This window comes from Macrobrachium rosenbergii, chromosome 57, assembly GCF_040412425.1.
Source record: "Macrobrachium rosenbergii isolate ZJJX-2024 chromosome 57, ASM4041242v1, whole genome shotgun sequence".
Classification (NCBI taxonomy): Eukaryota; Metazoa; Arthropoda; class Malacostraca; order Decapoda; family Palaemonidae; genus Macrobrachium; species Macrobrachium rosenbergii.
The window spans coordinates 5,884,516-5,911,242 of record NC_089797.1 but is presented as its reverse complement, the minus strand read 5'-3'; the positions used below and the strand labels follow the sequence as shown (position 1 = coordinate 5,911,242).

At 37.0% G+C, this 26,727-nt stretch overlaps 1 protein-coding gene across 12 annotated transcripts in view; it reads left to right on the top strand.

Moving 5' to 3' along the window:
* LOC136836911 (harmonin) overlaps positions 1–19,987 on the top strand; it is a 66,592-nt gene extending 46,605 nt beyond the window's left edge. For 5 of the 12 annotated variants that reach the window (XM_067101371.1, XM_067101367.1, XM_067101368.1 and 2 more), the window contains 7 exons: positions 831–1,178; positions 3,846–4,052; positions 8,990–9,610; positions 13,696–13,821; positions 14,213–14,602; positions 15,945–16,512; positions 16,896–19,987. In XM_067101371.1, coding sequence (XP_066957472.1) covers positions 831–1,178; positions 3,846–4,052; positions 8,990–9,610; positions 13,696–13,821; positions 14,213–14,602; positions 15,945–16,512; positions 16,896–16,906 — 2,271 coding nt within the window. In that variant the 3' untranslated portion in view covers positions 16,907–19,987. Of the gene's footprint in view, positions 1–830; positions 1,179–3,845; positions 4,053–8,989; positions 9,611–13,695; positions 13,822–14,212; positions 14,952–15,944; positions 16,513–16,895 lie in introns of all 12 variants that reach the window. The other 7 variants (XM_067101372.1, XM_067101369.1, XM_067101366.1 and 4 more) reach the window with 4 other exon arrangements.
* The last annotated feature ends 6,740 nt before the right edge of the window (positions 19,988–26,727 follow it).

Here is a 26,727-nt window from a genome sequence, read left to right as displayed (position 1 = left end):
TTACCTCATTTTACATTTGGCTTATACGTATGTTATACAGTATTGGATAAAAACTTAGTTTTAATTTTTGTCCTGTTTTGGCAGTAGGGAGTTGCAATGGTTCTCTTTTGTATGGATACATTTTGGAACATACCTTAAGTTTGGCCTTTTTTCCATCAGTTGTGCAGGTTGATTAAGATTTATGTGGATCATGATGAGGTCATGTTTGATGGTTGTTGATGTGCCCAGTAAATAAGCCCCATCTCAGATACTTGCTATAATTTTAACAAGAAAAGAAGAAAAATACAAAATTCCAGCCTGATGATGTTTTTCTTGTGTGGTTGCTGAAAGCAAAATTTAATGAATCCTATCTGTCAGAAATAACGATTTTTCCTTGGGAAAATGCCCTTCTTTCAGGGGTCTTAATCAGTATCAGGGACTATGTTTTTGCTGCATCTTCTAACATCTGATTCATTAAAAACTACTGTATTGGGTTTTTACACCAGAGATAAATGTTGGAGGCAGTTCAACATGATAAAGTAACATTATAAACTGTGATATTTTACTGTTTTGAAACTTCTGTGCATGCATGCATGCATTCAGTGTTGCATATAAAGTGCCCAAAATTATTTCATTTTAGCAAAGCATTGGTTATCAAACAATTGGTATTAGTAGCTTGTGCTGCATGGAGGTGAGTTTAATGTATGATGAAGTATTTTTACACAGTACAAGATATAGAAGTTTTATCTGCAAAACATAGTTTTAAAAATTTTTACTTTCCAAGGTTTTCAAGTCATCTGGCATTTTGAAATACAGTCTTTCAGGCCAGTGACACATATATTAATTTTCAGAGGGATGCCAACCACAGACTTAATGCCTCCAACAGCAGGTCGCTGTGTAATTTGAGTGTTGGCTTCCGAGATGATGATAATGAAGAGTCCACTGCCTTCAGGGATACAGGGCTTTCTTATTCTCCTGTTATGCCCTCGGCATCTCGTCTTCCAGCACACTCGCACTACAAACCTGCTCTAAGGAGCACAAGGTCGAGTAGTGATGTGTCGAGTGACACAAGTCATAAAATAGCCCTAGTGACTTCGCATGATCCACATGTCAGTAACATTGTAGTTACAGGTGGACCGAAGAATGAGAGAGATGCAGTTTCTAGGCTGGAGCAACTTTCCAGCCCTTCTGCCAGTAGGGTAAGTCTGGATTGATTCTTTCCAAAGTGGACTTCATTTGCACAGTACTTTGACTTTCATTGCCTCCACCACGAGCATCATCATCATCGTCATCAGTCAACATTAACATTCTATGTCAGGTTTTCCTTTCATAGGTATAGGCATCTGATAAATTTGCTCCACACACTTCCGTTTTGTGCAGTGTCTGCTGGAATTGCAGTCTTGTCCAGTTCCTTTCCTAAACCCTTTCTCCATGGTTCTTACAAGCTTTTCCACTTTTTGGTTCTTTCTCTTCAACTCCCAGGTGATTGTACCTCTCCCCATGTCATATGCCCAGATCCTTCTTTTTTTTTTGAGATCTCAGTTTACTTTTCCAGCTTCTGAACACGTCATCATACCACAGTACTTCCTCATTTGTTATATAGTCTTCACAGATCACTCCAGCCATGAATTTCAGCATCTTGTAGTTAACATTTTTAGACACTCACGTCACCACTGCATGTAGAGGCACAAATCATGCACTTCACAATATTTTTCACCTTGTTTACTAATGGGATATTCATCACCATTAGCCCAACAATTTCTTTCTGGTTCATCCTGGCTGGTACTACTCTATTATTGTCCCCTGAAATCTGGCAATACAACCCAGTTCACCAAGGTAACAAATGTCTGCTTCCTCCTAGGCCTTCCCTGCTGTCATAACAAAGTTCTCATATATTTCATTACCATTAGCTTTTCTAGTGGGTACCAAGCACTAAAAAGCCTTATTCCTTTCAAACTAGGCATTCCTGACAACTTACTTTAACACCATCTGTTATGTTCAATACAGATTGCATTCACCTCTACCATGATTTTAATTTTTTTTTTCATAGATTTTCATTTCTGTTATCAGTGTAACTTTTCCATTTTATAACTATTCTGGACCTCATTCTTTAGCTCCATGGCCCTCCCTTTCCTTAGTATTATTATTAAAGGAAGGTGTAGGCTGATGTAAAGTTAAATTAGTTGAGCAGTTAGATAAAAAGATTCCAAAGAGGGCAGATCAAAATTAGATAAAAAGATTCCAAAGAGAGCAGATCAAAATTAAGAGGAAGCATTATATCCACGCTCCATAGGAACTGCATAGGTAGATACCCTTACAGGGTTGATACACAGAAACTGGAATGCTGTTACCATTAGGATTACAGGGTACTGTTGTTAGTGTGTTGTTAGTGCAATAATTTTCTTAGTAGTATAGCATTCTTATTAATAGTATTATTACTATTAGACTATTGAACCAAGCCACTTAGTGTCATTTCTAGACTGTCTCAGTTCTTGCCAAAAGGTTTATCAAGGATTATAAAATTGAAAGCTTGTAATGTTTGAAGAAGTTGGTTAGTCCAGTAAGAGGAAAGCAAAGCAATCAGGTGAATAGTAAAACCAGACACAATGCAGCTGTGGATTAAACAGATGCTGCTAAAAACTGTGGGTCTGTCAAAGCTTCACCTTTGGAAAGGACACACTAGGCAGTACCCTTTGCAGGGATGGTTGTAGCCAAAAGAGATGTGCATATAAAGTGGAATTTGGAAGTACAGTATAGGTACAATATATTGCAGTTTACTTTTGATTTTATATATAGTGTTATAGGAACCTCTTATACCTGAAGAAAATTATGCGAGAATGAACTCTTAACGTTGATATAGATGGGATGACAAAGTTAAGATTTTGAGTAGTGTAGGGGCAGCCAAGCCATTTGTCACGTAAATTAGGAATGATGTTTATATAGGAATAATCTTCATCACAAAGATTGCACATTTCTATAGTTAAAACCTGATTAGTTCCATTGTTAATTTTTATCTCTTCCTTTATGGCTTTTTTTTTTTAAGAGCCAAGTACTTGTTCTCCTTATAAAAGTTTAAAGCTGTACCATGGAGTATACTACATAAGCAAGGGAAAAGATATTTTTATAATTACAGTCTGTATGGAAAACCCAGAAACATGGTTATACCAAAGAAACTTGACAAGTAGTAATTGTTGTTTTAATGGTCATAATATAAATTAAAATTACTCTCAATAACAGTAAAGGATTTTGTAGTACAGTATTGAATTAGATCATACTGTAGTTCATAAATTTTAGTTAGCAAACATTTTTTTAAGTGCATGTTTGAAAGTTTTAACTGTATGGAGACTTAGGGTTTTGACTGTATACTCGTACCTATCAAACTGTATAAGTGACAGTTGAGTAAGGTTATTGTCTACCTTACAAAGAAAAAAAAAATGGGAGTGGGGTTTGATAGGAGCTGCAGTGGGTCAAGTAAGAACCAAGGGTCACTGGAGTGGGTGAGTACAAAACATATTTGTCATTGCTTATTTTGTAAAAACAAGCAGAAAAGCATTAACAGTTAGGAAGTATTGTTTACTTGAAATCGTCTCTCTTAATTAGGAGGGTAGATTCTGTGCGCTCTTGGCGTTCGCAATGGAATTAATGTTGACTAGGAGTTGGCCCCAATGTATGACTGACTGCATTTATTTCAGTATTATATGTGGAAGTCTTACTGGTGTGATGTAGTGAGGAACTTCTCTTTGACTGCCAAGTTTTGTGTCGAATTCAAATTCTCTTCTTAAGTGTAAGTGTAAAAGTAAGTAACCAGAATTGCACTAAAGAAATTTAAAATGTTATTCCATTTGTTCCTTTAAAAAAAAAAAAAGACTTCAACACTTAGCAGCGGAACTTCTCAGGTGACAGTGAGGTCTTCATCTGGTAGCATGGGTTTGGCTGCAGGAAATCCCAGTAGTGGTAGCTCACTGCAAGTAACAGAGTCATTGGTTGAACAGCAATTACGGGAACTCAGGGAAGAGCAGAGAAAACTGCAGGAAGAAGCCAGTTTATTGGCAGAGGAGCGAAGAAAATTCGAGGTAAGGGTGGAATAACATTAATTTGACCTATTTTGTGCTGAAGTAAGTTTTTCTTTTAACTTGACAGTAGATTACTGTATTAGTATTTGTTTTCCAAATTGATAATAGGGCTTTGCCACAATAACTAGAAAGTCTTTGGTGTGATAATCTAACAAATGAAAGAAAGGGCTGTCTAATTAATTTTTTACAAGTAAAAAATTGCCTTTGCTATCTCACTCATTTTATTAATATTAAATGTATTGTATTTTGTCACATAATCTTCTGTCTCTGTATGTACATATATAAATCTTGCACAATTCAACCATTTACAATGTGTTGTTCACTACTAAATGTACATTTGCACAATTTTTTCCACTATTTATTACCTTATATTCTGATGTTCTACTACATCAAATTGTTTTAATTTACTCAAGGAAAATATTACAAATTTTACTGATCAGAATGATGAGTATAAGGTAATCTTCATTTGTATAAAGAAAAAATTGCACAATCTAGCTGATGTGCAGTCCTGTTTTGGGGTTCCATGGAAAGTTTTCCAAATGTGTTCGATGTTGTTACTTCATATGGGCATAGTATCTTTTAGGAAAATAAACCTTAAATACTGTGTATGATTTTGATAATTTATTAGTTATAAATAGGTCCATGAACATTTCCTTTTGAAGGCCCTCTACAGCAATCTTGTGTGAAAGACTGTAAATGCAGCTTTCAGGAAATTACGATTAGATAGAGTTAGCCTCAAAGAGACAATTGTAATCACCTAGGTTCTCTTCTAGCAACCCTCTCTATTAGTCCTCGTTTGCTCCATTGGGCAGGCAGTGGTGTACTTGAATCATTAGTTGTTATGAAATAACCAAAACTTACAATTAGGCACATTGAAGAAGAGTGCTGTATATCCTTGTAAGGAATATGGATTATTATTTGATTTCTTCATAAGTGACGCAACTGTAATGGAAATAAGAAATATTGTTGTGGATGACCTGACTTACCAGTCAGTTAATCCTTGATATGCATTGATTAATAACTGTAGGAAAAATTTAAAATTTCAATTTTTAATTTTCAGAATATTAAATAACTACATCTGAGTTACGTTTTTTATGAGACATTTTAGCCTACTTATAAGTACAGTATCATTGTAGAAGCAACAGAGCTTTACTTTTGTTTTACAAATGTATAATCTTTTAAGGAGTTCGTTTCACAACAAACCCATCTCTCACATACACAGCCCACATTTTTGGTCTTCAAATGTCTCGTACACTGCAACCTCTTAACAGATGAGAAGAACAGTAGCCCAAAAGTCCTGATCAGACACCTGACTCAATGCCTCACTTTAAATGTGTTCAGAGCTGTCAACAGCTGTGTAGACTTCCCAGATTGTTCTTCTTTCTACAGGATTGCTCTAAGTACTTGCCAGCTTTGTAGTTTTCACATGACTTCTGTAGGTTTAGTAATTATCCTTAATGTTTTTATAAGACAACTCTTCTTATGAAGTCATTGGCAATAGTTCTAGCATTTAATAAAGTTTTTTTGGGGGGTGACATGTATTTGGTAAATTGACAGTTTTTTGTCTAAATTAGAATTAATGCTCGGCATTAATAATTCTGAAGTTAGCTTCTGTTCATGTTAGCTAACTTTCTGCTTTCTGTATATGTTGAATTAGGCGTACTTTCTTGAGTGCTCCATGGAAGAGCTAAAAGTTTTCATATTTTTTCACCCTTTGGATTCAGATTGTTTGCTACCTAAATACAAATGAGCAGGTATTGTTAAACTTTGGTATGATTTTTCAGCTTGCCAAAAATACCCATTTTTTTTTTTTATACTTTAATTTTGTTTGCTTCACGTACAAGGTTACAGTTTTCAGAATTTTATTTCATGATATTTGCTTGACATGTGTTTAAAACATTGCTTTTATGATCATTTATAATCAGTTATACTGTAATCTTCATTATTTCCCACACTACACTACTTTTGTATCTTGTATGCTAGCAGTTTTTCTGTGCTTTGGTTGCCATTTTTTATTTTAATTTTTCACCATACATTTAGAAATTTTAGCTAGCTTCTAAAGGGTCATAAGGTAAGCCCAGCCATTTTTTGTCACTTGTAGACAGGGACCCTCATTTATTGTGTAGAGGACTAGTATCTCGAGGTCACTTTTCTACAGGAGGTCCTTTATGTTGAGACTTGCCAGGAGTGGTGCCTTCATGTGTTTGGCTCTTTCACCCAAGACTCTTGGACTTTCAACAGGCAGCAGGATGATCTTCCTTTTCCTTGGTAGCAATTAATAACCACTCATCTCCAGATGAGATAGCCAACACACTGACCATCCAGGAGCAGCCCATCTAACAACTTACGAGTGGCCCAGCCAGCAGTCACCTACCTTGCTGAAAATGAAACCTACATGACCTTTCTGAAGGGGAACCCATCTCCTCTTTAGGATTTGATGCGGTAGCACTTTAGGTTATCAATTGATGCCACTTTCATTATTCCACCACCACTGCTAAAGCCCACCTGAGTACCACAACCCAAGCTTGAAGATGTCAAGCTCCTGAGTCCCAGCCATTATTTCTTTTCCAAACAGGCTGACCTTATTCAGAGGTGCAAGGCCAGCCAACCAGTTACAGTATTTTGAATAAGTAACACTCCTCTTCACCAGCTTCATCTTCCAGGGACTGTAGGGTCTGGCATTAAGAGACATGCCTGCAAGGATTCAGTGTCATCAGCTTCAAGGCCATTGTGGAAGCAACTGTTCGGGTCAGTCAAAATCTTGTATCCATGGTTGTGATTGTGGTTTGAACCATGACTGGTTCCAGCCATGTTGATAGACAAAACAAGGAGAATTCCTAAGTGGGAAAAATGTAGGGTATCCAGCAAAACCTCAAAAGTAAGGGTTTTCTACAGGGGAAGCCAGTCAGTCCCAAGACCTTGCTAAGCTTAACTCTCAAATTCATGTTAAGTGGGGCCACTTCCATAACTCAAGCAGTGAAAGAGGTGTTATCCATTAATTCCGCCACCCTCTCATAGCAAATTTTCTCATGTTTCTTATTTAAGTGCTGGAAGTGTGAATCTCACCTTGATGGCTACAGGTTTGTCCCACCACAGTTCTTTGAGGTTTGTGACTAAATTGGTTTTTTGGGTTGAAATTAGGTTTATATAGTATTTTTGAGGAGCCAGCTTGAAGTCATCCAAGCTTGCCTACTGGGATTCTTCTCTAGCTTTGAGATTTGCAGATCTCTGTTTGCTGTTTGAACTATTAATGGAGGACTGATTGCTGTCTCACTCTGAAGACAATTTTCCTATTACCATTGCATCTTACAGTCTTCTGGGGTTACTTAGATCAGTGCTCAAATATATGCAGTGTCTGTATTCCTTGAATCACTTTGCACCCACACATTAACAAACATTAGTTCTTTCTTCCTCAGCAACCCCTTTGACTTACTAGAGCCCTAGTTTCTTTGATTGCCTTAATCCCAAAGTGCTCTCCATGAGTGATGGGTGTGAGGCAAATCATATAAGCAGGTGTTTGATGAGTATCTGAGGATCCAGGTGATGTATGCATAGTGAGATCCCATTCTTCTATGAGTTAGGCAAAGGATTGCTGTGTCTGAGGCATTCAAAGACTAGGAGTGTGGACTGAATAAGTGTGATGGCTTTGTATTAAAAAAAAACTTCTATTTTTAAAAAATCAAAATATTTAAGAATATTGTTTCAGTTATCTGGTTAATCGACTTTTTAAAAAATGGTTCTCATTTAAGTCAGTACCGTATCAAGTAAATGCACTACATACTCTGATAAAAGTATTAGTCTCATATTTCATGGCCTGTTGCATAGTGTAAGATGAAAGAGTAGCATAATTTTAGGAAGGGTATACATCATGCAGAATGCAGGTTAGGAATAAAGCAGAAGAATTATTATTATTATTAAAATTTCAACCAGACCACTGAGCTGATTAACGGCTTAGAAAATGAAGATTACTGCTGATACATATTCTAGTTGCATGCATTTTATTTAAAAGAAATACAACACCCCCATAAACTTGACAGATGTATCTAATAGGGAACAGAGACTTTTTTTATAAAGGTTACTTATCAACACAGTTTAAGGGATTTGTCCACAAAATGCACCATGTCTTAAAAGATAGCCTAGCAAAACACCTTCATAATTAAGTAGGTGATAAGTAAAGAGGTCTGTACATTTTTAATTTTTACCTTATAAAAATTCATTTTAGTATTAAACATTAATTATGTATATACATTAGTTGACACATCATTTGTTTAAACATTCAATATGACAAATTTTTTTTTTTTAAAGACCTACGCAAGCATTTAATTTACCATTGACAGAGGCGCATTATTATAAATTTATATTTCATGTGTCTTTCACACTGATAAGATCAGTGTTTACTAGAGTTACAAACTGTAGGAACTTCCTCAGCTGACAGTCAATAAACTTTTATCATTTGAAAGTCAAGGTAATCGAGATCCACAGTGTTATATGACCAGATAAGATAAGCTGCCACGACAGATCATGTAATGTTGACATTAATCCTAGTTACATACTGTTAGTGTCTCAGAAGTGTTGTGCTGTGTCTGTTTATTGCTGTAAGATATTATATAGTTTGAATGTTGATGGAAGTTAGAGGTTCCTTTCAAGAATAGGAATAGTGAAGCTTGCCTTGGAATTATGATGAAATATTTATGGGGAATATTTTTCATTTCCCTTTCATGAAGGTGTATTTAAGATCAGATGAGGTTAGGATGTGGGTTTGAGATCCAAATCCTAACGTGGTTTTAGTAAAAATTACGTAAAATAATTTTGAAGTAATTTGATATGTAATGATTTGCAATTGCGTGGAACCCTAAAACAGGTGCTGCTCTTTTTTTGTCTTTGCTTTTGCACCTCTTTATTCACTTTCCTCCCTGTGCTGGCCATCAACCCACCAGGAGGAGAGACGTCGTGGTTTAGTGCATACCCAGAGTGCTCCATTGACCCCTCTTGTGATCAGCTGCTCCGGCCAGTCCCTTCTCCCTCATCATCAGGCACCTCCTAGCCCTACATCTTCCATCGCCAGTGGGCGCCATACAACTCGCGTTCTCATAAAGTCCCCGCCTCCCCCTCCACCTCCTCGTAAAAACACCACTACTTTGTCCTCTTGTCGATCCCATTCACATCAAGTGTCACCTCCAGCCTCTCCAGCACATAGCAGCAGCAGTAGTAGTGGTGTAGGGTCATTGTGTGGTTCAGGTGCTCCCCCTCGGCGCTGTAAGAGCATTGGCTCACTGTCAGCCAGTAGTAGTGAAAGTACCGTTTGGGAAGACCTGCCTTTAACCGGCAACCTGTCGTCCTCCATCAACAATTCTCATTGTACTATACAGTCTATTGTGCCTCCTCCACCCCCACCCAAGCCATCAGCACCTCAGATGTCACAACATAGTAATATTGAATCCCAAATATTAAGGGGGGTCCCCCCTCCTCCACCTCCACCACCCCCTCAGCTTTCTAATAATCATCAACCTAGTTTAGCCAGTGCCCTTAGCAGAGAACTGGAACGGCGTTCTGCACAGGTAAGCTTGAAGATACTGCCGTGTCATTTTGAGTAATTTTAATTTTCATTCTTTAAAATATCCATGTATGGTGCATAGGAATAGCATCTCACTGACATTTTCTAAAAGCATCATAAGAGCATGTAAATTGTTTTGTATTTGTATAGTTTCCATGGATAAAGATACTTGCTCACATTTTTCCATAAACTTGTCTACTTCATTTATAAAAGAAATTGAATATTTATGGAGGATAAAAATAGTAAGAATTTTAATTGTTAAATTACATGTATTCTGTAAATTCACATGTTCCTTAACAAATCTATCGCTAGCACTGTAATTTTATTCACTGCAAAATAACCTCTCATAGGTTAAGATCTAGTATATTTCTCAGAGCACCCTTATTTATTTGAAGCTTCAATATTTTAGTTGACTTTGCTCCAATTTTCACCTTATTTAAGAGCAAATCCTTTGTGCAAACTCAGTAAGTTTTGAAATGTGATTCATTGGTCTTTTACACTAAAATTATAATCCAGTATGCCTTCATTCATATTTTAGTATGCAGTGTTGCATTGTCATGCAGTTACAGTGGCAGAACATTTTGCTTAGCTGATACAAGTTCTGCAGTTGCTGGCTTTAGATTTTTCCTTTTTAAGTGTTTTTGCAGAAGTTACATTACTTTGTGTTCATAAACATTACCACCACTGAATTTTGATTGAAGAACTTCAGCTTGTTGGAGCTTGGAGCTACAGAATAGCTCTGTAACCAGCTTGAGTTGCCATGAAAATAGCAGATTCATGCTTTCATTCACTGACAGAATTCAAAAGTGGGGAAGAAAAGTCAACTTGACAATATAAATTTTGTGTTCCCTGTAATTGAATTGAGCATTGAAATGTGGTTTGCCAATAGTTTTTGACGTTTTGAGTGATTTTGGCAATCATTTCCACCTCATCTAATAATTTGGGAGACATCAGTGGAAAACCAGGGGTTTTTGGCCCCCAGTGCTATTATAAAATTCCAGTATATATCAAAATAAGTTCATTCAATCATCTAAAAAGAACAGCAGTGCTGTAATCACCTTAACTAGGCAACTCTTGATATGTTCACCACAGGCACAGGATGTACAGATTCCCTGCTTGATACAGTATAAGTAAAAAAAATGTTTATAATGTTGGAAAGAATGCAAACTTTTTCATACTAATTTTAATCTTGAGGAGCCTTATTCCATACGAATGGCTCCAAGCCACACCAATGTCATATACCGTACTTAGAAAAAAAAAAATTACTACTCATGCCCAAACTGCAGTCCTACAAGATGTCCTTTTCACTCTTTCATGAGGTTTTGCCTTGAGCAGTCATGTTGCTTTGTTCCCAATTTAATCCATATCCTCATTTATTTTGCTGCTTGTGTTGTGCAAAGTTTTGGGTAAATGTTAACACTTACTTGAGTGCCTTTTATCCTTCACTTGTTGACATGTTTACGACTGCAGTGTAGTAAGTACTCACTTGTTTTCTTTATAATTTTGTTTTGATCAAAGGGTTCCTTTGCTTTTAATTTGCAGGGTTTGCAGTAATTTTCATGAATCATGGGATTCTGTTAGTTTCAGCATGTAATTTTTGCTTGGTTTTTTCCAGTATTTGGTAAATTGTTTTTCAATATTTGCCTTTGTTTAGGATGAGCACTCACTATATGAATCATGACATTTTTCCTATTTTAATTGGGATATATTTTTGCGCAGTGAATTTTTTGCTGCTTATAGATTTTAGTTGACTAGTCCACAGCAGTTACCTTCAGTTTTCCATTTCTGCCTCAGTTTGTCATCCATGTGTTCTACGTCTTCTATTAATATTATTCAGATCTAGTTTTTCCTGATTAGTATTTTTCCTTTATTGTACTGGTTGTTATATGGAATGAAATGTACTTTCGTCAAGTTGCAGCATGCTTGTTTGCGCTCAGATGGTAAGTCCTACATTCCTCTTGTGTTTTCCTTGGATATGAACTAGCATTGAAAGTGCCCTCCAGCAATGTTAACAACAAAAGACTTTTTCAATGTGTGTGGACTGATCAGTAGAGTAAAGTTTCCTTACATTCAGATGCATGCATATGTCATACAGACAATGTAGTTACGTTATGCCATGCCTACTGCTGTCAATGTTTGATTCTCATTGCACTCAGCTTCCACTCCACCATGCTGCCTCCTTGCGTCAAGAGTGCTCAGATTAAGTCACATAGGCTGTCTAAGGCCTCAGCCCTTCTAGTCTAACTGCTTGATGAAGCCTTGCTTCCAAGGAAGATTCTTTTTCCAGACACTTTCCCTTTCACTCCTAGAAGACAGTGTCTGTCTGCTCGCCTGCTCCTTTGACTTAGAAATTTGTTCCTCCAACTCGTCTTCTGCCTTCCAAGATTGTGCCCATTCCTTTTCCTTCAGCAGACAACTTTCCTGGCTCATCTCAAGGAGGTTGCCTTTGTGTTCCAGTACCAGTTCTTGGATTTGTCAACCGCAGTCTCCTTTTTCTTTTTTTTTTTTTTCATCTACACTGCAATTGTCTCATTGCTTGTGTCTGTGACTATTGTATTATCAGTGATGTCACCTGAGTGACCCCATCCCTACCATGTGGCCTTACCTGGGTGTACTCGACTCTTCCTACATGATCTGCTCAGGCATGTGACTACTATTGGGTGCCTTTCTCTTTACAATGCTCCTCTTTAGTGGTCAACTGCACATGCAAAGTTGACTCTCTTCGGGTTGACTTAATTCATGTACAACCACTGCCAAGTATCTCGCCAATATAAAATCGAGAGACATTTACCACATACATTGTTCTTTACTTCTTCCTTACCTGATACACAGTATGTCAGGCTAAGCATTCTTTGCAATATATTTATGGCTCCTAACTGCCTAACCATTGTACCTTTGTTTTAATTCAGTTTTCACTGCTCATTTACAAAGGAATCCTTTGTTCCAGGCTTGGGACTGTAGAAATGGGAATCAGTGGTGTGGTTAAACTATAATCAAAATTACACAATGTATATTTTGAATGACCATTATTTTGCACATGCACATATTGTACACTTGAGGAAAATTCTGTTGTTCTTAATATTTGAAAAAAGATTTGCTTACTCAATATTTGAACAAAGATTTGCTTACTGCTATGTTGAATAATAGTCATTTGGAAATTATTTTTCTCAATTATTGAAACCTTAATTTGAATTCTTATATTTCCCGTATATGGTACAGTAAAAAAATCAGGCAAGTATTAGGCATATATACTTATGCTTATCAGTTCTGTACTGTATTGATAGATTACTCAAAGCTGCATACAGTTACCTTTGCCTCAGGTACCATATTTTGTGTCTCAAAAATTTGGTATTAGCATAAGAAAGGTCCCTTAAAATATGACAAGTTTTTTAAGTAATTTGTATTTTTCCTAACATACAAACTCGAGGCCTTTACATATGGGATTAACTTTCAGCAAGCTGGAAATCCAGCCATTAAACTTTTGCAAGAGGGTTATGGTAATGGCTACAGATGGTAAGGGCAGAAGCAATGCATTCAATCCTACCCAGTTTACCTTTTGGCCCAGGTAAGAGAATGAGGGGTGGTAAGATGTGGGCCTTTATGTAAAGACCTCAGGTTTGTATGTTAGGAAAAAATACAAATTACTTCAAAATTTGGTCATTTGTTCCTACACAAATACAAAACCTCGGTCTTTACATATGAGAGACTTTCTTTTGGAGGGAGGATTCTGAGTAAATCTCTGAACTGACTAGTAGTTCGGCTCACCTGGGTACTCTCTTCCTGGTCATGAAAGAGCAAAGGAAGGAGACCATACCTCTGATCTGTTGAACAAGAGAGATGTTCAGTCGTCAGACTTCTGGTCATTTCGAATTAAATGAATGTAATATCCTTGAACTGAAAAGGTTTGGATGAACCAAGACTTTTAATTATGATTATAGCATAAAGATTTTATTCAAATGTTAAGTTTTATTTTTGTAATCATAGTATCAGTAGTTGTTGATCTCATAACATTAGTTTGTGTAAGTAACTTTAGAGTATTTAAAGCAGCTTTGGACTTGCAAAAACTCAGTGCTTTCATTCTGTCTTTAGGAGTCGCTGTCAGGTGCTGTTGATGATGAAACAAAAGCAAAGGCAATTCAAGATAAGATTGATGCATTCAAAAAGGACAAACAGAAGAGCATAACTATTGATCCCAAGAGAGCTCAGCATGATAAAGTAAGTACTTTCACAATACCTTTTACTGATACCAGTGGGACAAGTTACCTATTTCACCTGATGTTCATACCCAATCCAGGTCCTAAAGAAAGAGCAGGGCTTAGCCTTGAAGGAAATAATAGACCTGCCTTTTTCAAGTTTGGAAGGTTATAAGATTGAGGAAGAAAGGAACCATAATGCTTAGCTTTCCAAATCTAAGCATTATGGTAAAATAAATTCACAGTACTTAATATAATTATGCTGTGATAAATCATGTGACATTTATGTTTGTGATGCAGGATAGAGAGCCTTCGTTCTAAGTTTTTCAGGTTTGTCACATATTATTATTATATTTGACTTTTATGATTATCCCAGCCTTTGTATAGAATTAATATTTAAATTTATTTTGCAGCTAATGGAAGAGTTCAAGTTGGCTCACAGACGCATGTTTGACGCAAAACCAGTGTCGGAAGAAGAGGTGAAAGAAGAAAAACCAGTGGTGAGGTTTCAAGGCCACCAGAAACTTTCAAGAGCCCCTGCTAGTACTACACAAGTTAATTCCAAAATCATAGACAGGCTGAATCAAAATTTGCCAACAAACAAAGTGGAGGTCAAGAGCAAAGTGTCCAGTGCCATCAGTAAAAATATTTCCAGTAGTAGTACTGTCCAAAATCATGATAACATTAACTCTGGACATGAAGTAAATGATGTGACATCTATCAGCAAAAGGAAAGAGATGTTTAATAACATGTCTGTCTCGGGTCACAAGTCCAGTGCATCATTGGCGTCAAAAGAAAGCCAGGTACCTCCTCATTTACTTAATTTTATCTCACCACCTCCTCCACCACCACCACCACCTCCCCCCACCACTGCCTACTCCTGTTTCCTCTCCTCTCAGATCGCAGAAGATACTTGAAAATTCTTTATACCTACCCACTGATCAACCCACCAAAAGCATTGTACAAACACCCCATCATGTGTCCAGGCCTGCTCCTGCTTCATCTGTAGCCTCTAGTGCCCATTCCATATCCCAGTCCAGATCAGACCCAAAGACATCATCCCACTGTACAAAATCTAATGCTTCAGCACCAAGAACCCTCTCCTTTGCATCCTGTTTACCACCCACGGTGCCTCCTGTGCTTCCCTCTACTGTAAGTTTGGATGTTTCCTCTTAAGTTTTGTTTTCCCACACTGAATGTTACAAAATATTGTATAGTTAGGCTTGTGAAGTGTAAGGTAATTGTTGTAGCTTGTTCAGTTATGTGCAGCATTTAAGGAAAATATAATCTTTATAAAGTTCTTTGGAAAGTGAAAGTGGAGGCCAAAGCTAGGACGGGGGACACCCTAATTGGTAATTACTAAGTTTAAAAGTTTACTTGATAATTTTTATAATACCTTTCAGATGAGACACTACAGCTGGTGTGTCCAATGTAAGAATGGTGTAAGGCAAATTTTACTTCATAATTACAAACCATTGCCATAAGAATTCACCCTATTTCTCTCTCACTCTTACCTTAGGTTACGTGCAGACAAATCAGTTTTAGAACAGATTTGTAAGTAGTAAAGAACAAGAGATGAGTTTATTAGGGTGTTCTTCTCATTTCTTACTTGTATGCTTAAAACCACAGCGAGTCCGGTAATACTTCTGTATTTCAACAAAAACAATATTGTATTTTGGAGGACCCTTTTACAGTACAGTTGATCTCTCCCTTTTTATGGAAGTTATCTTAATAGTAGAAAGTATATTTGAGTAACATTACAAACACTTGCAACCTTATAGAAAATATATAATGTCTGTAAATTTTGAACTTTTCTAGTTGCACATTCCATGTCCTGTAAAATGTGTAGTGGATATGTACGTCATAAATGTTATCTCTTGGCATACCTCCAGTGGATATACGTCATAAATGTTATCACTTGTTATACCTCCAGTGGATAAATGTCATAAATGTTATCACTTGGCATACCTCCAGCGGATATGATGAGAAAAAGCAGAAGAAAAAGTATTTAATTACATAATGACTTTTTTTTTTTTTAAGCTATACTGAAGTAAGAAAACGTCATTAAAAATATTGTTTAAGCATTACAGCAGTTTGAAGGAAAATAATTAATAGTGGCACTAATCCCTTCATGTATTTTTCCAGCAGCAAGATGAGTTTTGTAGAGGCACCACGCCAAAGCCATCAGTTCTAATAAAAACTAAACAGCCAGTGCATGGAAAGTCTGTGGTAATGGAAGAGTTTAAGATGGGCGAGAAGACTACGTCGTCGTCTTCATTATGTCCCCCTGACACATACTTTGAAGCACACAAGGAAAATTCCTCCAAGCCTCTTGTTTCTATTGGCACTTATCCATCGCCCAATGACAGACCAGCACCAGTGAAAATGGACTTCCTTCCTTCAACATGTGTTAATGTTGATGTGAATGGCACCAGTAAATATGATGGCTCTACTAGAGATCTATTACAAAATGAATTGACGTCGACCTTAACACGCTCAAATATTCGCCAACGTTTAAATGCTCAGGAATTACCCCCAAGTCCTATCCCCTCAAACAGCTCAAGTCCTGCTTCAAAAGAACCTTTTACCAGTAATGCTGTCAGTGCAACCTTTACAACCACAACCATACAGAATAACAACACAAACCCAAGTGCCTCATTGTCAAGTAAATACAGAGGTATTGTTACAGATACTCCTGTTGAAGGTCCTGAAGGTTAGTCATAAATCTTGAAACTTGCCTAGATATTTCGTGTGATGCTTTCCTATAGTAGTGATTTGATAAGTAATGATGTATGTACAGTATATCTTAAATCAGCCCTAATAGTATATCACAAAAATGCATTTGAGTGGGGTAAAAATATTTAACAAAAGTCCTCAGTTAAGCTTAAAAAAATAGCAATGCTTTTGCATTTTCTGAGGAAAAAGAAGCATCAAGTTGTTTACAGGAATTTCTTCAAGAACTGACAGTGTGATGCTACTGTCGATTTAATCCTTGTGAACCACTGAGAACATTTTAAAGATTTATGCAGAAAATGAAGACTACTTGGTATAATTGACTGTAATATTGAACTCATGCACACTATTTTTATTTTCCAGGATCGCCATAATGGGAGGTAAGGGGCTGCAGATGAATAGGGCGGTGAGATAAAATGTCCCTTCTTTTGTGAGGGATCGGTCTAGTTTTTGTTGCCATGAAGAGAAATATATACCTTTATATATTTTCTCTGTTGTGTTTAATTATATAAATATATCTATTTTGTATAAAAATAGTACTTCTGTTAACCATATTTATATATATATTGTGTAAAAGTTATGTAAATATATGCAAATACAGACACCAGTGGGGGATTCATCTGTGCATGCATCCGGTGCTTTTTTTTTTTCTCTGACGTGGAAGGCTGAACCCATGTCCACATTCAGTTTTGCATTCTTGGAATAGATGTCGAGTGCTTTGCGAGTAGGAAAGAGAAAGAGTAAGCTCCTCAGATGGTGTTTCATTGCGATTGATTTCCATGTGCAGTTTGTCGGGAACACAAACGTGCTAATGGTCGATCTGACGTGACAGGTTGTGAAGCAATGCCCATTCACCAGGACTTTTAACTTGACTGAACTCCTCCAATCACCAACAATGAGGTGCTTTCTGAGAACAGCGCCGTTAGCATCAGCAGATTGTTGCAGTTCATTGCATTACACTTAAAATGCAGTTAACTGTTTATGAGACTAAATTTGCACTTGTAGTAGTTTATTTTGATGATATAGGGCAATGCTTCTCAGATTCAAGTATGGGAAAATGTATTTAGACAAAGTCAAAATAAAACTCTGTAATCTTTGTTAATGCTTTAATTATCTCAAAATAGTGCTTAATTGTAACCCACCGTGATGCAGCTGTAATATCCCTCTTAATATCTTTAGTTGGATTCACTACAACTACAAACATCTTCTCTTCTGTGTATTCTGTATTCAGACATTCAGTTATGCGAAGGTTGTTCATATATAAGTTATTTCCATAACAAATCTGTTGTAAAGTGTAACTCATGAAGCCAATAATTTACTGTAGCATAGCCATTTAAAACCTAAATTTTCTAATGCTATGTTCGTTGTTACTTTATATTCAAATTAGTGTAAGAGTGTAAATTTGAGATTAATTCCCAAATAAAATGTTATCAGGCACTTGAATTTTCAACAAGTTTTCTCCAAAGTGAAAGTAAACAGACACAAGCAAGGTAAATTAGCACTGTGTACCCACTACTCGACTAATTAATTTGATAAACTAACACTGATTTGCTATTTTACTGGTACAGTATACAAAGGACCAATGTTTCATGCACCAATAGTTTACCAGTTTTTAGTTACCCTTATGGAAGTTCACATCAAGACAAACTCTCTCATATACACTGGAGTGGCTGTCTAATACCACAGTTCATTGTTACTACAACAAAAACATTCAGATTGTTGGATACATCAGTCCACTGCTGAATGATAACTTCTTAGTGGCACGCAGGTGAATTTAACGTAAGATCACCAGCTAGCTTTACTTTAAACTTGAAATGTTACAAAATTTCATCAATGAGTATTGAACTTTGAAAAATAATAAACTGGTATATTAAAATTACTGTACTAGTAAGTTGTTTACTGTGATATTACTTGATGCATTAATAAAATATTTTCTTAACTACCCAAAGATACTGCAACATGAAGTTATTGCAAAAATTATCTATGAAATACAATGGAAATGGATGAAATTAGTAAACCAATTTTTTTAAAAACATTCAAGTTAGGGCTACACACAAGTGACAAAACTATATTTCAATATAAAAACTATATTTCAATATAAAGTAGAAATCAAATGCAGTCCATACTGCAAAAAAGGTTATGCCACATTATAAAATCTGAAGCCATTATCAGATCACACAAAGTACCCATTCAATTGTTTTGAGTTGTAATTGTTTGTTTCCATGTGAATATTTATTAGTTGAAATATACTTAATTGGAATATATTCATTATGCTTAAACTCTCAACAGTTTTAGAGTCCTTGTACATTTACTCCATGCATACTGAATACACTAGCTGTACCATATCATTTGTAAATATTATACTTCCTATTCCAAGATCGTTTTTATCTCAAATGATTAGTAACACATGTAGCTGGTAAAACTACTTTTCTGGACAACATTATTATTTTGAATATTCTGTTAATGCTAATGATTTACATAAGGTTTCATAGCTAGTCATATTGGTTGCTGACAGTCCTTGAATAACTAATCTGGTTGATATACTGGACTGCTCATAGAGTACTAAAAGTGACAAACATCTATACAGTACCATATTTATACACTTTGATACCTTTTGTATAGTGTATATCAATGTATATTTATAAAACTAACCCTTCAAACACGTCCAAAATAAACAAATATACGTCTATATGACAAAGCCATCACCCCAGTCAAATGTGTATTTATCCAAGCAAATCGTACTTTTGTATTTGACTATATATATATAAATATATTTTAACGTTACCTACCACTTTTCGAGCTGCTCCAGTAAGTTCACATATTGTCAAAGCACTGGATTAACTAGGAGTATGATCTTAAGAGCTTTAACATGCATAATATTATTTTTTTGGCAGTATTAATATTAGTTTAAAGAATAGATATGTAATATTACTGGAGTTGAACGTCAACCCTACTTACCTTTGGCTGTTATATACAGGCTCTGTACTGTCAATTCTGCCATTGCTCACTTGTGCCATAGCAGTTTGGTGGTAGGTCTGTGCATAAGAATGTGGGTTTGTAAACCATTTGGAACTGAAAGAAAATATACATTTATGAACTTGGGGCTGACTGCTTCTTATCAGTACTGTAAACACAATTACCATTTTGCCCACGATTAAGTTCAGTGCTCACATCTATAATTTTCCAAAAATCTGTGTACAAATTTCTCAGTTGCTGTTTTGAATGATCATGTATCAAGCTTATAAATTCCTTGTTAACACATATGATTAAGAATGTTATTCAGCCATTTTATATGGCATTTAAATTGCCTTTTCTAATCCATTATTTGGACTTTAAATATATATTTCTTTCTGTTATCTTTTGTTTCATGGCTGGCAACTGCATATTGCAGCCTTTCTTCATGTACAACTGTTAATTTTTGTATAGAATTACATTAAACCTTCCATTTACACAAATGTACTATTAATTACCACATTAAAACCAGTTATTAAAATCTGTCCTAAGAACATACCTCTATAGTAAAGCTTAAGTAATCAACCTTTTGAAGAAAACTTGGTCATAACTGGAAGAGGCTGTAAGGTGGTGACCAACAATCTGTAATTAAATTTTAAGATATATTATGCTAAGGTAGAGGCTAGTTTGTGCAGAGTTCAGAGTTAAGTTCATACTACAAGGAGAGGTAAGGTTTGGATAAATTGTACAGTAGTTAATATATATGATATAACAATTGTCACCATCAAATACCATAATACCAAACATTGGATGACAGTTATTTTGCACTTTTCCTTTTGAAATATGAGGACAAGATTTTATAAGATCTTTATCAGGTATTACAGCAAGCCTTAAGACTTTTCTATTCTTAATTTGAAGTGAACAATGACTAACTAGCTCTCTACTACCTCTTGAGAGGCCATGTTGGCACAGATGCTTGCTCCTAGAGCAGCACAAGAGGAGCAAACAGGTGAATTAATTTCTCTCCAAAGCTACAAAAGTAGGTGATACCTAAACTCTTATACAGTATATACTGCAAGCACAATGTACCCTCCCTCTACTGGTAACTCACCATCCTTTTACTTCCAAAACCTGTTTTTACACTCAAATACCTTAGAAAAACCCATTCAAAATAAAATACCCTTCCCTTAACTGTATAGGACATCTACAGTAAATGATCAAAGTTGAAAAGTTTGTAACAGATGCTCATTCAAGTCCCTATTAATAAATGGGTTTGTATAAAATCTTGTTTTATTAAAATGTAGTGTTATCGCAAACCCCTTCATCATAAAACAGCTTTAATTGTTATTTAGAAAGAGGAGAAAGCAGATGAACAGAATATAGAACTGGGACCTATGGGTCATTCAGCACTGGTTGCAGCTAGGGGCCAAAGGGATGCTGCAAAGAACCTTAAAGTAATGCCCACAGTGCACTGCATGACGTGTACTGACAGCACTAACCCCCTACAGGAGACAAAGCAGATGAGTATGAAGATAGATGTAGTTGCTGTTAGTCCACTGCAAGGAATGAAGACATGGAGTTGGTAAGAGAAAGTCCAAATGCAGTGCTTCCTTACTTAAAGGGTTGTAACTGAAGGATCTTGAGACTGGGCATTCAAGGGAAAGTAAGTACAGTATAAACTTCCTGAGTGTTAGATGTTTTATAAATGAATGTAATTCTGCGTCCACACGATCGAGCTTTGTTCAACGAACTTTGTCCGGTGTGATGTCAGAAGCGGGCAATTGCCTGCTGTTTCTCCGCTTCTGACGTCACATCAGACAAAGTTTGATCGTGTGGACACACCCTAAGAGAGAGAGAAACTACCATAATCCCATATCCAAAATGACAGCATGGCCAGTCATGATAATGACCCAAAGCAAAGCAGAAAAGACCCAAGAAGAGTGTGTTTGTCAATGCCAGATATTTACCCTAAAGATGGTAGAGCCCAAGCTGATGAAAAAGCTAAGGCAGATGAAAGGATACTAACATCCAAGACCCTAGTTCTGAAAGAGGGATGGTCCCCTGTGAAAACCAGAGCAAAGTCAAAGACAGGACTGCCATAAGCAAAACAAAACATTCTACACTAAAATCTAATTTCAACTCAAGGACAGGCTCAGAGAATTTCCACATTACAGAGGGAAAAAATGGGGAACCATTCCATATGAGTCTGGCTCCAAATCAGAGGCAACGGGAGTTCAACCAAGGACCAGCCACTGTTGGTGAACTGAAACCTCACAAAGGGCATGGAATGATTGGATGTACCAAATTTGGGCCATATGACCCAGCATAGGGGACAGGAGATTCATTCAGTGCCACCACATGTATAAATGACTGAATTTTTATTTTAAAAAAACATAACTGAAAACTTGAACAGACAACCACATACTAATGCAGAAAAATCATGCATATTTACACAATCACATACTGTATTTGGAAAATCTATTAAAAAAATATAAATTTTAAAAATACCAATTGCTTTTAAAAAGGCTCAAAGGGATCGAAGTAAAACCTCTTGACCCAAAATCTAGGCAAAAGATTTCAGGTTAAGGCCATACTCTCTTCTGCTGCCTAAAAATTGAGAGCAGAGCACCTGAATATGGGTATGACTGATTGTCAGTCAAGTTCAAAACCTTCTGTTGCTACTGTTTTAAAATCTGTAGACCAGGGCCTAATATCATTCCTAATGATGCCACTTGCCACTTCCTAGAAATTTATGACTTAACTGGTCTTTTAATACAGGCAGTCCCCAGGTTACAGTGGGGATTCCATTCCAGCAGCCTGCCGTAAGTTGGAAATAGCCATAACCCAAAAATTATCAGAAAAATTTATAGCACCAGCCAGTTATGCTGCTTACAGCACCATAATCCTAGTGTTGCCACCATCATGGTGCCATTTCGGCGGCATCGAGGCACCCGATTTTTTATGAATATATTTGAAAAATCACCGTAAGTATGGATTCACCGAAGGCCGAGACAGCAGTAATCTGGGGACTGCCTGTATCAGAGTGAGGGACACTTTCTAAAACATGGTCATTATCTAAGGTGGCTTCTTTCCCTTCACTATCTGTTATCTCATTACTAAGAATTCCTACATGAGAGAGAACCCTGCAGAAATTAACAATTTTATAACAACAATAAATGAAAACACTCTTGAGCATTTTGGACTAATGGGTGGAAACTATTATACTTTTTGAGACTCTAATGCACTCTTAGAGTCAAAGTATATGACAAAGTATTTCCTTTATTACTTAAAACCAAGTTCCCAAGCATTGACTGTTATGAACTCTGTGGTAAATACAAAAGCAATGTCAGGTAACTTAGCTACAGTATGTATCATTCATCCTTATGGATTACAGTACATCCAGCACCATTTAATGACTGTGTACAACAACAAATATTTCATGTGATATTTATGATAAGCACCATGTTCAGAAATTTGGATATGACCTTTCCTATGGGCATGTTCTTCTTTGAAAAGGATTTTGGGCATAAGATAGTTACCTTCCTTGATCTCGACTCTCAAAAGAGATGTGATTATCTTGTTCATTTAATCAATGTGAAAAAGGTTAGACGATCTTGGCCAAATAAACCTCCATGAGTCACCTGCTTCTTTTAAAATAACAAAGGAAAGGCTACTGGGGCAGATTTAATTCTAAATAAATACCACAGACCGAACCCTTCCCTTTGCAAATAAATTGGTATTTTAATGATATCCAAATAACCCTCAATATGAGAGGTTCTAAATGCACCACAGCGTACTTTAAGACCATATTATGAACATCAAGTCCTTCTAATTTAGTTGTACAATCAATAATGACTTACCGTCTGATCCCTAATCAAGCCCAGAAACAACATTTAAAATATTTAAAGATTTCTTAACCTTCAAATTCAGGCCGTCGACGTGACTAGACCATGAAGAATGACAAAAACATACAATACAACTGCTTGAGTATATTCATAAAGTGTCTTCAATCATAAAGGAAACTATTTTCCATGACTGGAACAGTGAGTGACTTCTCCAACAGTCTACTCTATACACTACCCATAAGGGACTGAACCAAAACAGATGCAAGGTGTAAGCTTCACCCATCTGTTAGGACTAAGATCATGTGAACATCCAATTATCCTCCCTCCTCCCTTTATCTGTGATGAAACCCTTACTATGGTTCTCTTGCAAATGGCATGTCAAGTCTAAAAGAGCATCGCAGGTACCTAACTGCTTTCTTCTATATGTTTATTGACTACAGTATCAGCTAACAATCCTTTAGATTCCACATACAGTACTTATATAGTGGCTTAAAAATAAGTTTTTCAGCAACTTTGGAGATCACAGGGAGAATAGAAATTGGCCTGCTACCGCAGTCTGCCGACATGACACTCTTTGGAACAAGCACTGTATTACTGTACTAAACTTGCACTCATCCGCAAAGATACTACGTTGACAAGAAAACCTACGAATCTACTAATCTTGGGAGACAGCACACTAGAAACCTTTTTAAAAAACAAAGGGAAGAAACCATCAGGATCTTTACTCCAGAGCAATGTTTGCACAGACCACTGGGACAAGCACTAGTAAGGGATGGGCATGCAAGAGCATAGGAATACGATGAGACCCAAGGCCACGGAAGCAGGACCAGAAGGCTTGATTAACTGTGGACTGCACATGACAAATAAGTTGAAAGGGTCAAGCACAAGGGAGCAGCCAAGAGAGTGAAATACTGCAGTACCCCTGCAGAAGACACCACAACAGCTGAGAACGAGGGAAGCTGAGCCCATAGTAACTCCATACACTGGGGTAACAGCACATGCAGACAACTGCAACCTAATGGAAATGGAGGGTTCAAACAAATATCCAGGAGTATGGAACTGGCCAATACTAGAGATTTTGCAGATTTGAAGGGATGTTAAGTGTCAAAAGAAAATCGTGCAGCTGTGGAATAGGTCAAAGCCATGACAGAAGCAAAATCACAGGCACCGAAACGGTGCCCTAAAACATACGGAATCTGGGCAGCAGGAGAAGGAAATGGCTAAACTCAAAACAAAAAAATGGCAGCAGATCCACCAGAAGGCAGAAGCCAGCAGAATAGAGTTTGACACAGCAATGCACTGAAGCAAAAAAGAAAAACCTTGCTCTCCTTTCTGGAAAGACAACATCTGCACTTTTCTGTACAGTATTTCTCATTATCTTCTGTTACTTCTTTCTAATGAATACCATATTTTTTGGAAGCTTGAATTTCAAGTTAGTTGGCCCTGTGGGCTTGTTCCATATGAATAAGGTTCTTTTTGTGAATAATAATAATAACAACAACAATATCAACAACAACTCCATCACTGTATCACAAAATGACATTTTTATAATAAAATAAAGTTTTATGTATACTTACCAAGTAACTACATAGCTATTACGTTTCATTTATCTGTAGCTTAATTTTGAAAATTCACAGTATCTTTCCAATATTTTGGTGTAGGTAACTCATTCCGCCTACTTTCAGGGAAGGATAGGTACAACACTACTAACAAGCCCAATTTGTTTATGCCCCATACCCATGAGAGGGGGGGGGCTATGATAATGTAGTTACTTGGTAAGTATATATAAAACTTTTATTATAAAAATGTCATTTTTATATAAGTAACTTACAAGTACCTACATAGCTGAATCCCACATTGACAGGAGGTGGGATGCATGGGCATGTACTACTTCACAAAACACTCATGAATGGAGATGAATTTTAAAATAGCACGTAGTTAACATTGAGAATGTTAGTTGTAACCTACCTGGCAAGAGAGTTCCAGCAGGAAAATGCTGCCTCTGATGCGGCTCATCTCGACCGTAGTGGCGTGGCAGTGAAGCCAGAGGCCCCTCTACATTAGTGGGGCTTTGCAGCCGAGGAGTACTCCGATGGCTGCCAAAGCATACAAAACACAAAAGCCCTTGCCCTGGGCGCAGTACCAACTAAAACCATAAAACACAAGTTACACCTACACCATAAAACAGATCAGATACCATAACCCATTCATAACATGACACAACGAATGACGGGTGCTCCGTGTACTCAGTAACCCCCAACTTCCCGAAACTCAGCAACTTAATTCAGGGCGAGTAGACAGAGGAGTGTAAGGGTACCCCCTACCCTTCTTCCCCCATTACCATGCCAGCCACGGATAATGGACCAAGGGTACTGCAGTTCTCATAAACAGTTTCGATGTCACGTAGATAAAAATTTGCAAACACTGATTTGCCCCTCCAAAACGTGGATTGTAAAATAGAAGATAGGGATAAATTCCTCTTCAAGGAAATCAAAGTTGCTACTGCCCTAATTTTGTGGGCTTTAACCTTGCAAATTGGCAAGTTTTCTTCTTGAATCTTACTGTGCGACTCAGAAATCATGTCTTTCAAGAAGAACGCCAATGCGCTCTTGGACAAAGGACGTGTTGGATCTTTAACTGAACACCAAAGGTTAGGGGATGTGCCTCTGATATTCTTAGTTCTTTCTAAATAATACTTAAGTGCTCTTACCGGACAAAGAGCTCTCTCTTGGTCTGTAGGACCTAGAATGTCCGTTAAGCCTGTGATTGTGAATGAACGGGGCCAGGGAAAGGACAGCGTTTCATTCTTCGCTAGGAACTCCAAAGTAAAGCAACAGACCGCGTCTCCCTGTGAGAATCCTACCTTCTTGCTCAGGGCCTGTAACTCACTAATTCTCTTGGCAGTAGCTTGAGCGACTAGAAATAGTGTTTTTCTTGTAAGATCCCTGAGGGATGTGGATCGAAGAGGTTCAAAAGGCAGACCTGAGAGCCATTTTAAAACACATCTAGATTCCAGGATATGGAATCTGACTTCTCTTGCTTCACAGCATCTAGTGACTTGATAAGGTCACTGATGTCTTCATCAGTAGATAGATCCAGACCTCTATGTCTGAAAACAGAATTGAGCATCGCTCTGTAGCCTTTGATCGTGGACGTAGCCAGTCCTCATGAAGACCTTAAAAAATAGTAAGAAGTCTGCTATTCGTGCTACAGAGGTAGAAGAAGATGATATCTTGTGTCTTCTGCACCAGCTGCGGAATATTGTCCATTTATTCTGGCAGACGTTGAAGGAAGACTGACATCTACATCTGGCAATTGCTTCTGCAGCTGATCTCGAAAAGCCTTTTGCTTTGACAAGTTTCCTGACAGTCTGAAGCCTGTCAGAGCGAGAGTGGATA